At 40.0% G+C, this 11,670-nt stretch overlaps 2 protein-coding genes across 2 annotated transcripts; both read left to right on the top strand.

Moving 5' to 3' along the window:
• The first annotated feature begins 3,615 nt into the window (after window positions 1-3,615).
• Window positions 3,616-5,797, top strand: LOC118375648 (P2Y purinoceptor 2). The gene is made up of 2 exons (XM_035762238.1): window positions 3,616-3,735; window positions 4,368-5,797. The coding sequence occupies exon 2, from the start codon at window positions 4,372-4,374 to the stop codon at window positions 5,479-5,481; it is 1,110 nt and encodes a 369-aa protein (XP_035618131.1). The 5' UTR covers window positions 3,616-3,735; window positions 4,368-4,371; the 3' UTR covers window positions 5,482-5,797.
• A 138-nt stretch (window positions 5,798-5,935) lies between these two features.
• LOC118375649 (P2Y purinoceptor 2-like) lies at window positions 5,936-8,486 on the top strand. The gene is made up of 2 exons (XM_035762239.2): window positions 5,936-6,427; window positions 7,088-8,486. The coding sequence occupies exon 2, from the start codon at window positions 7,135-7,137 to the stop codon at window positions 8,173-8,175; it is 1,041 nt and encodes a 346-aa protein (XP_035618132.1). The 5' UTR covers window positions 5,936-6,427; window positions 7,088-7,134; the 3' UTR covers window positions 8,176-8,486.
• The last annotated feature ends 3,184 nt before the right edge of the window (window positions 8,487-11,670 follow it).

Below are 11,670 nucleotides of genomic sequence, written 5' to 3'. Positions count from 1 at the left end.
GGTCCAATTCACACTCTTTATCAAGAGAACACCCCTGGTCATCTCTACTGTCTATGATCTGGCGGACTCACTAAACATACATGGTCAATTTATAAATGATGTCTGGAGTGTGCCCCTGGCTGTCCGTAAATGAAAAAAAAAATGGTGCTGTCTGTATGGCTTAATATAAGGAATTTGAAATCATTTTTCCTTTTGATACTTACGTATATTTAAAACCAATACTTTTAAACCTTTACTCAAGTAGTATTTCACTGAGTGAAATTCACTTTTGCTTAAGTCACTTTCGATTACGGTATCTTTACTTTTACTCAAGTATGACAATTGGATACTCTTTCCACCTCTGATGTCAAGTGACCACTATAAAGAATATGGACTCGATTCTTGCTGAGTTTCAGGAAGAGGGTGGCTTTTGGAGGACGCTCTTTATCATCTGCTCATTTGAGTCTTTAAGTGTGAAGGTGACTTTAAGCTGGCCTGGATCCCACTTGTTAATGAAGAAAGGGTCTGCTGTGTCCTTCGAACTGTCCTCTTTACTTGTGTCCTCTATTTTCCTGCCACTCGCACACCCTGCGTCCTTATGGGAGTCATTTGACACCATACTCTTGAAGAAAGTCTCTTTTACTGGGTGACTTGTAGGTAGTGAGCTATACCTCTTACCCCCACACAGCTGGCCCCACTCCCCCTGCAGACACAGGCCCTCTAGCTGAAGCTGCAGGGCGTCTGGGGAGCAGCTACGGACCTCCAGGCAGTAATCTGATGTTGCCGTCTCTAGGTGTTCATCATCCATGTGACCTCCAAACGTTCCTGATGTGTGGGCAGATCTATAGGAGGGAAACAATGATATCATGTTTGAGGGAAAGTGAATATTACCAGTTAGCTAATCCTGCGAGCCAAACAAACTGTGACAAGAGTTGTCAAGGAAATGTCAGTGCTTGCCTTTGCCTGTCTTGACGTCTTCTCTGTGGCTCCTCAAGCATCACCTCATAGAAGCGCCTGAACACAGGAGCCGTGTTGTCACCCTGGTGGTATTTCTCTTGCACATTCTTCATAGGATCTTAGGAGGAAATGTGATTTATCATCACATAACAAAAGTTGAAACAGTCTTGAACAACTAAATGTTTTATCAATGGTTACAGTAGAAAGTCTGAAGAATGCTCAGTTTTAAATGAATGAAAGAACGAACAATGTGATTTTACCTGAAGTTATGCCAGTACACTGGAATATACTTGGTCTCTGTGGGCCAACAGGTTTCAAAGGCTTCAAACCACCATTCCTCACATGGATTGATTTCCTGTACTGCTTAAGATCAATGCTCTTTAGGCTGGTATCAGGTCTGAGCTGACTCCGGCTGTCCTGCAGTGTGTCGGTCTTAAAATCGTGTAGGTGTTGGATCCTAGCAGTGTTTACCCGTGAGACATTGACACTCTGAAGGAAGAGACACATCATTGATGTTATCTTTCCTCTTTCCCCTCAATACTCATGAAAGAGTTTGTGTTAGCAAGAGTCAACTCACCTGTGATACTGAGCTTGGTATTCTAAAGGGCTTGGACATTCGGGAATTCCTGATCCTCAGTGGCGACTTTGGGCCGGGGAAAGACAGTGCTGAAGTGCCGTCAAAAATAGGCCTAGCACCCCCAAGAAAGAAATTAATAATGTTTTCATTTCAATATGTATAATGAGTAAATTCTTCTGTCTCTCAAAATCCTGTTCTCACAAACGAGCTCTGACTGCTCAGGGTCCAGCCTACATAACACCGTGCCTCCTCATTGGCTCTGACAGAATGTCTTGAATTTGAGTGGTTGAAAAATCCATCTGACTGATAGTTCAAAGACATGTAAAATTTGCCTCTAGCTATCCCCTGATCAAGAGTCATCTTTTAAATCACTAGCTAAATTAGTTTAAATCAGGATGTGTGTGTATCTGACCATTGATCTGTTTTACGACCCGATTCCTATTGTTTTAAAATAGTTGCACTTGACTTTTTGCAAAGTTGTAAATATTGGCTAGTAGCTAAAGATTTGAAGATAGCTGTGTTGTTTCCTATAGCTATAACAGTAGGCTACTAGCTGTAAAATATTGAACCCAAGCTAATTGGCATTGGAGTAATGGAGGGCTGTTGTTTGGGAGTTAACCGTTGGTTTCTTGCAAACCCTAACATGATTTTCAATGACATGTTGAGTACATATGTATACTCAAAGATATTTGGTGATCGAGGTCGACATCGTTCTCCCTCACCTCACAGACGTGATCGCGTGTGTGCATGTAATCCACCCCTATGCAGTGAACAAGCTACCCCATAGCTACCCCAGTGAAAAAATCCTGCCGCCACCAATGCTGATCCTGTTGATGTCCCATTCAGACCGCTCTCTTTGACTCCACTTGTCCACATTGACTGTCCCCGACCTGTTACAATGGGATACTAAGAACTCATAAAGAACCCTGAACCGACATCACACATCTCCATGTAACTGTGTTACAACTGGAAAGGTGATAGTATCAGTTCCAGTTACAATCTCACACTACGTCATGTGTCTGGCCAGACTTGCATAGATAGGCCTTCTCAAATGTACATCTCTAGCATTATTATCTTTTCATCTGGTGTGATTAATGTTAGTCTAATAGAATGTACAGTTTTGCTAGCCTACCGTGGATCAATGGAAAGCATTGATGTATTCTCATGCTTTGAGGATGACTTGAAGCATGCTGACCTGCTTCTGATAGTATATCTTATCTGCATAACAAAATAATGTCAGAGGAAGAGACATGGCTATAGTTTTGAAACAGTTAAATGTCAGATGATTTGCAAATTAGTGCCTCTGGCATCATGATTCCCCTACCTGTTTTTTTCTCACTTGATTTGGAGTCTGTCTGGCTACTGACCTGGGCTGTAGCAGTGCTTTACCAATGCATTGCACAAAATCCAGGGGCGTTCCAGAACTTTTTTCTGGTGCCAGTGGAGTGGTTTGTTTGAGTTTCCACAAACTGGACATTTTTATCTGTCAAAACATTGAATGTGAGAAAAATTACAAATGTGTCTTTATAGCAGGTAGGCTACATGATTATACAGAATGAACAAACTTTGTCTTTTTTTATTGTCTCATCTTAATAATATGATCATCATTGCTGCATTCTTGTGAATTCTTTGTCTAATTACCATAGCGACACCTATTCATTTAAAGTTCCTTGGTATTGCTATGGTAACTGGACAAAGTAAAGAATTCGGAATTCACAATGTAGAAATACTGATTCTATTCTTAGCATTTCAAGACATTAGACTCAAAATAGAATACAACAAATCGAAATGATTGGACTTATAGGAAAGACAAAGTTAGAATAATTGTTAAAAAAAAATTATTAGATAAATGTTTAACTGTTTATTTAAATCCATTACTCAAGAACTGTTCCAAGTTTTACACAATGACAACTGCCAATGCTACAGTAAGATTTCAAGCATGTACTGTAAGCATTCGGTGAAGTGGTTTCACATCCTGGCTATAATAAAGTTGGGGGTTTTGACTCTTATAACTACACAGGAAGAATAATTTGATCTAGCCCATATTTGTGCTTCAACACGTGGTTATGAGAAAGACCAATTCTGCTTCTGCCTGTATATATTACATATCATGGTTGTGTGCGACTACAGCAGACCAAATCCTCACATAGAAGTCAGGGGAAGTTCGAACTAGCTTGTCATTCAGGTCTTGTCCCACTGATGGACTGCAAGCGCGAGCTTAAGTAAGTAGCCTACTCAAAAGTAGATGTTATAACCTTTCATCAGGATCACAAGATTCTCCATAATGCAGTATTTTCCTTTAAATGTGTCATTGTGTATAGATATTTTAACCTGCAACTAATTGGATTCTGATAAACTTTTCACAATTGTGTTCATTTACACTTCCCTCTTGTTTTTTTGGACAGTGAGGCTAAAATGTGGAATCCAAAATGCTAGAGTATAGAGCCAAATGTAAACACTTTTTTTTTTTTTTAAATATGGAGGGGAGTGTATGTAAGCTTGAATTTGCTTTAAATCATATATTGTGCATATATTGATTGAATGTTCATTTTAAAATGTGGTTATACTTTAAATCAGAGAGTTCTATTTGTTTTGTTGGAATTAAAAGCTATTTTGTGACGTGATGTCCCTACAATAGTTGACTTGGGGTGAGATCTGTTCTCACTTCAAGTTTTACATCCTGTTTAATGTGTTTTCAGTTCTACTGTCTGACTACACTGAACACCACCTTATAAGAATTAACAAGGATGCAACACACAATGTCTGCATCATTTATTTTACAAAATGTAACATTTCAAAGTTTCTTTGTGGTCTGACTAGTAATCCATTCGAATTTACTCTATTTTTCCTTCAGGTGAATGTTGATAGCCGGCATACCCCATACATCCCATCCTAAAATGAACAGCACAGTGTCTCCGTCCGTGTTGCCTCTGGACAACAGAAGTCTCTCTGAGTCCTGTACAGTGGAACCCCAACACGTGTCCATCACTGTTTTCCTCCTCCTGGTTGTCCTGGTTGGTTTCTTCCTCAACAGTTTCAGTCTGTGGGTCTTCTGCTGCCGTATACCACAGTGGAGCTCTGGTACTGTCCTGCAGTTTCATTTGGCTGTCAGTGACACTGTTATCACACCAGTTGCACCATTAATGGCAACATACTTTGTTATGGGTAGCCACTGGCCCTTTGGAGCTTTTCTGTGCAAGCTGAAGATTGCCTTGCTGAGCATTCACTTCTATGGCAGTATCCTGTTCCTAACACTCATCAGCATTCATCGATACGTGGTAGTTGTCCAGTTTAAAAGGGGCTCCTGTATGAAAAGAAAGGCGTTTGTTCAGAATCTGTGTGCTGGAGTCTGGCTGGTTTTGCTGGCTAAGGGAATTGCCTGTTTCTTCTTATTAAACACAAGCCCAATGGGAAACCGCACACAATGTCTCAGCATTCATCAGGAAAAATACATTGACGTCTACTTCGCCATCAACTTCGTTATGCTCATCCCTGGGTTCCTGCTGCCTCTCTCAGTGGCAGTGACCTGCTATGTTCAGCTAGCAAGATCAATGTCTCGTATCAATATCAACATGTCCAAGGGCCGTGATATAAAGGCCAAGTCACGTAAAATGGTGGCCATGTGTCTGGTGATATTTGCACTGTGCTTGACTCCTCTGAACGTGATACGAACTGTGGCTGTCATATTAAAGAAGTACTTTCCAGAACAATGCAGTCTTCTCCTGCAGGTGGAGACTGCATACTATATCTCCTGGATTTTGGCTGGAGCAAACTGCTGCCTGGACCCATTGCTTTATTGTTTTGGATCACACAACTTTGTCAAGGCTATTCATAGGTCTCTCAGAAAATTTGATGTCAAGTTTAAAGAAGACCCGGCCACAAATGACCAGATCATCTATGATACTGCTATTGATTCTCCCTCCATTGACTTAGAAGACATCCACACCCAGCATTCAAACACGTCTTGAATAAGGAACCTCATAGTAGTATAATCACATTGGCTTATTGTTTATTGTGTTTGCTCAGTGTCTTTTTCTTTTTTACATAAATAGTATCTAACATTGACATGGGACCTGTGAAGGAAGAATGTACAGGTAAGTGCCAAAATAAAGGAAACACTTGAGTAAACGAGGGATACAAATTATATTGAAAGCAGGTGCTTCCACACAGATGTGGTTGTTGAGTTAATTAGGTAATTAACATCTCATCATGCTTAGCGTCATGTATAGAAATGCCCAGTTGCCTATGATTTTGGCTACAATGGCTAGTCAGTCAGTCAGTCACCCACCAGATCTCAACCCAATTGAACACTTATGGAAGATTCTGGAGCAGAGCCTAAGACAGATTTTTCCACCACCATCAAACAAACACCAAATTATGGAATTTCTTGTTGAAGAATAGTGTCGCATCCTTTCAATAGAGTTCCAGACCTTTAGAATATATGACAAGGCACATTGAAGCTATTCTGTTGGCCCGTGGTGGCCCAACGCCCTATTAAGACACTTTATGTTCGTGTTTCCTTTATTTTGAAAGTTACCCGAGGGTGATCATAAATGTAGTTTTTTATTGATGTGTTATAATATAATTAGATACTGTCATATGGCATACTGTAATTGTAAAGCAAAACATGCTCTGTTTTAAACCAATTCAATTGTATATTGTATGCATTTTAAAAGGAAGATCTTTTCCACAGTCTTCATTTGTAATAAGTCCATTTTAGTCAGTTATACTGTATGGTTTTGTCACTTTTTTTTGTGGTTTGATGATTGCATTGCTGATGACGAAAAAATATTGTCATTACTTTCCCCACATCATGCAGGAAGTCACTAGATGTGTTGTGAGAAGAGGTGTTCACACTGTCCCATTCTGAGAGCAGCAAGTGTGACTGGTGTAATGCAAAGCTTACAAAGCTTGGTAAGATCTCTCTTATGGGTTTATAATAGCAGGTTGTCTCTGACAAAGGCAGATGGTAGAGAGATTAAATTTTTTTATTTTACCTTGATTTTACTAGGCAAGTCAGTTAAGAATAAATTCTTATTTTCAATGACGGTGGGTTAACTGCCTGTTCAGGGGCAGAACGACAGATTTGTACCTTGTCAGCTCAGGGATTCGAACTTGCAACCTTTCGGTTACTAGTCCAACGCTCTAACCACTAGGCTACCCTGCCGCCCAAGATGCACATATTTGCTTACTGTTAACAATATACAGTTATAAATTGAGAATTGCAGTCTTGATCTTAATATCATGGTTCATAAATATTTAGTTGTAGGCTACCTTTACTCACATTTCAGATGTTTTTGTTTAAATCCAGATCTGTACCTGGGTTTGTGAACTGGATATTCTTAGACAATCTTACCATTGTGAGATATAATTGTTGAGAGGCAGTGTAAGAAAATGTGGCAACACAGGAAAAGTTCAATGCAATAGCATCCTTTGACATCAGTCTATGAAGTGTTGTAAGATACAATAAAATGGTTTAAATGCATGAAAATGAGAAACAACATTTTGATATATTTTGGGGGGTAATAATTTTCCCATCCTAAATATTACTCTTCATAAATGTTTCCTTCAAAGGTGTTTTAAGAATATCTACTTCCACTCTACATCGATTTCTTCTCAAGATGACCAGCACAGAGTCTCCCTCCATGTCGCTCCAGTCCCTGACCACTATCCCAGCAAACATAAATGCCGACATAACCACCATCCCAGCCAACAGCAGTAACACTGAGCTCTGTACAGTGGAATCCCAACATGGTTCCATCCCTGTGATCCTAATCCTGGTCTTTGTGGTTGGCTTCCTCCTCAACAGCTTCAGTCTGTGGGTCTTCTGCCTCCGTATACCACATTGGAGCTCTGGTACCACCCTGCAGTTCAACTTGGCCCTGAGTGATGCCCTTGGCACCCCTGCAACTCCCCTGATGGCTGTATACTTAACCAACGACAGCAACTGGACATTTGGACCATTACTGTGTGTATTCAAGATTGTCCTTCTAAGTGCACACTTCTTTGGCAGCATCCTGTTCCTCATGCTCATCAGCATTCATCGTTATGTGGTGGTTGTCAAATTCAACAAAAGCTCCCGTATGAAACAAAATGGGTTTGTAAGGAAGTTATGTGGTGGAGTTTGGTTGCTGCTTCTAGTAGAAGCTCTTGTCCTAGCTTTCTTTCTTCCACCCAGTAAGGAGGGAGATAAAACCCAATGTCTGACCATCCATCAGCATGATCTGACAGATGTGTACTTTGTCATTAACTTCTTCTTATTCATCTTAGGATTCCTTCTGCCTTTCTCAGTGGCTGCAGAAAGCTATCGTCGCCTGGCAAACTCAGTGTCTAAACTCAATATCAACTCAGCAAGGGGCCTTGCCGTTAAGATCAAATCACAGAGGATGATAGGTATCTGCTTAGTGATATTTGGGCTCTGCTTTCTACCACTCAATTTAGTGCGGACAATAGGGGTAGTGGTAAACAAATACAGTGAAGCTTGTACGATGCTTCGACATTTGGATACGGCATATTATGTGTCATTCATCCTGGCAGGTGTCAATAGTTGCCTGGATCCTCTGCTGTATTGTTTTGGGTCCCAGACATTTAGAAAGGCATTTCAGGGTGGATCCTTCAGTGTGGGTCGGATGAACACTCAAAGAAGTACAACAGAGCTTTGAGTGAGTCGGAGACAGAGAGGTTATCAATTACACTGCAATATTATTGAATATATCACATTCTATGTACAGTATGCTGCTTTCTCTGTTTCATATTCATGTCTCATTGATAATTATCTGGATTGGGGTCATATTGGGTCAACTTTTTAACGGTTAAACTAAATTCTTTTTTTATTTTCCTTGTGTATGAATTTGCTATCATATTTTGTAATGTAATTATTGTTTCTTTGACATTTTGCTTTTATTTGAGAAAATAATAATGTATGAGGTCAATTACCTGTTCAAAATTCGGATTAAAAGAAGATGTACCTCTATTTTTCTATAGTTCTCATTTCACAAGCTCACAAAGGTGGGAGTGTTGACTATCCATACAGTAGGCATATCAGACACCCTAATTTGTCTCAGTCCTGTAACCAAAAACAATGTTTTACCTAGTCAATTTCAATTTGATGAATGAAAATGACATGGAATTCAAATGGATTTACCCCAATCACTTTCTGACAGCACCCCTTTTGATTTGAATGAAACCATCCCTGAAAACCATGAAAAACCGCCCAGACCATTATTCCTCCTCCACCTAACTTTACAGTTGGCACTATGCATTGGGGCAGGTAGCGTTCTGCTGACATCTGCCAAACCCAGATTCATCTGTTGGACTGCCAGATGGAGAAGTGATTCATCACTCCAGAGAACGCATTTCCACTGCTCCATGCTTGGCATTGCGCATGGCAATCTTAGGCTTGTGTGTGGCTGCTTGGCCATGGAAACCCATTTCATGAAGCTCCTGACAAACAGTTATTGTGCTGACATTGCTTCCAGAGGCAGTTTGGAACTTGGTAGTGAGTGTTTCAAACTAGGACAGAGGTTTTATATACCCTACACGCTTCAGCACTCAGCGGTCCTGTTCTGTGAGCTTCTGTGGCCTACCACTTCGCGGCTGAGCCGTTGTTGCTCCTAGACGTTTCCACTTTACAATAACAGCATTTACAGATGACTAAGGCAGCTCTAGCAAGGCAGACGTTTGACAAACAAACTTGTTGGAAAGGTGGAATCTTTTAATGTTCCACTTTGAAAGTCACTGAGCTCTTCAGAAAGGCCATTCTACTGCCAATGTTTGTCTATGGAGATTGCATGGCTGTGTGCTCGATTGTATACACTTGTCAGCAACAGGTGTGGCTGAAATGGCCGAATCCACTCATTTGAAGTGGTGTCCTCATACTTTTGTATATGTAGTGTATTTGACCATTGTAGAAGTGCTCAGAAAGTGACTTTTTGGACTTGAATGCCAAAACATTCAAGAGATAAAAGTGCTCAAATTTGACCCTTTTTTGCAAACTACAGAGTGCCTTGAGACATCAATGTCTTCATCACTGGAAAAGATAAACAGTTGAGATTGATATCATTTAAAAGCTTACAAACACGGTTGTCAAACTATCTTATAATTTATTTCTTCTTAAATGTTTAATAAAATGTTTCATTTTCACAAGGGGTACGTGTAATGCTGTCGGGTGTACCCCAAATAAAATGTGATTCACATTGTTTTTAATTTAAAAATGTATTATTCACATTTTCAAAAAGTCCATTTATATTTTCTAATGGGGCCATATATGTAGGTGAGGTTTTTCTCTCGCCTGAGTAGCCTCGTTTCCCTGCCAAAAATAAAATTAAACCATCTCGTGTTCAGCGAAATAACAACATAATGTCAAATACAGGTAGCCTAATCAAATAATTCACATCCAAACACATTAACCGTTACTCTCTTGCAGGAATTCCACTAACGGTCCGTATGTAGCCAAACGTAGCTGCTGCTCATGTTGGTATCTGTACTGATGGCACAAAAGCCATGACAGGAAGACATAGTGGAGTGGTAACACGTGTGCAAGCAGTTTTTCCCGACGCCACTTGTGTACACTGCAGCATCCACCGAGAGCCTCTTGCTGCCAAGGGAATGTCTGACAGCTTGAATGACGTTTTGGACATTACAGTGAAAATGGTTAACTTTGTTAAAGCAAGGCCCCTGAACTCTTGTGTATTTTCTGCATTATGCAATGATATGGGCAGTGACTATGTAACACTTTTACAACATACAGAAGTGCGCTGGTTATCAAGGGGCAAAGTATTGACACATTTTTTTAAATTGAGAGACAACCTTAAAGTTTTCTTTACTGATCATAATTTTCACTTGTCTGACCGCTTGCATGATGACGAGTTTCTCACACGACTGGCCTATCTGGGTGATGTTTTTCTCACCTGAATGATCTGAATCTAGGATTACAGGGACTCTCCGCAACTATATTCAATGAGCGGAACAAAATTGAGGCTATGATTAAGAAGTTGTAGCTCTTCTCTGTCTGCATTAACAAGGACAACACACAGGTCTTTCCATCATTGTATGTTTTTTGTGTGTAAATAAACTCAAGCTTACGGACAATGTCAAATGTTATATAGCGAAACACCTGAGTGAGTTGGGTGCGCAATTATGCAGGTACTTTCCCGAAACGGATGACAAAACAACTGGATTCAATACCCCTTTCATGCCTGGCCTCCAGTCCACTTACCAATATTTGAACAAGAGAGCCTCATCGAAATTGCAACAAGCTGTTCTGTGAAAATTGAATTTAATCAGAAGCCACTGCCAGATTTCTGGTTTGGGCTGCGCTCAGAGTATCCTGCCTTGGCGAATCATGCTGTTAAGACACTGATGCCCTTTGCAACCACTTACCTATGTGAGAGTGGATTCTTGGCAAATTATTTAAGACTGAGACTCTCTCCAATACCAGCATTGCATAGTTATGGTGCATCCTTTCAAGCACACCCTTCTCATTAACCTGTGGTGAGTTATTCACAATTTTCGATTAACAAATAAGGTTTTATATGTAAGTTGGTTAAATAAAGAGCAAAATTTGTGATTATTATTATAATATTATTATTTGTGCCCTGGTCCTATAAGAGCTCTTTGTCACTTCCCACGAGCCGGGTAGTAGAAAAACTCACACTCATTCTCATGTTTAATAAATGTATTGTATAGTGTTTGTGGCAGGCTTACAATGATGACAAAAAACAATATTTGAGAGTGCGCTGACCCTGGTGCGAGAGGTGGTACGCAGCTGGAGGTTGAATGTTTGAAGAGGTAAGGGACTATAACATTTTGGGAACCACTGGTGTACCAGATCAATTGCAGTGGTATGAAGGGATAGGTCCATTCTATGAATTATATTTCTATGATTAAATGGACGCCCACCTTGTAATCAAGAACATGTGTCTCAACCAATGGGGCACATAAAAATGTAAAAAACTCAGATTATGTAAAATAGCGTCTAAACGAAACATATGCGAATATTTCAAGTTTACACGTTTATAAATAATTGACGTAAAAAGTAAAAAATTACAATGTTTATTAATAAACGTGTTAATGATATCAAACTCAAACGTTTATCTTTTCTAGTGATGAAGACGTGGATGTCTAAAGCTAGCGTGAGGTATGCAAAATGGGTCAAC

Source organism: Oncorhynchus keta, chromosome 14 (assembly GCF_023373465.1).
Source record: "Oncorhynchus keta strain PuntledgeMale-10-30-2019 chromosome 14, Oket_V2, whole genome shotgun sequence".
Taxonomy (NCBI): Eukaryota; Metazoa; Chordata; class Actinopteri; order Salmoniformes; family Salmonidae; genus Oncorhynchus; species Oncorhynchus keta.
This window is presented reverse-complemented; position numbering and strand designations above follow the sequence as displayed.

Bases quoted from the DNA above. Each gene is read 5' to 3' on its own strand.
- LOC118375649 (XM_035762239.2), top strand. From the start codon at position 7,135: ATGACCAGCACAGAGTCTCCCTCCATGTCGCTCCAGTCCCTGACCACT.
- LOC118375648 (XM_035762238.1), top strand. From the start codon at position 4,372: ATGTTGATAGCCGGCATACCCCATACATCCCATCCTAAAATGAACAGC.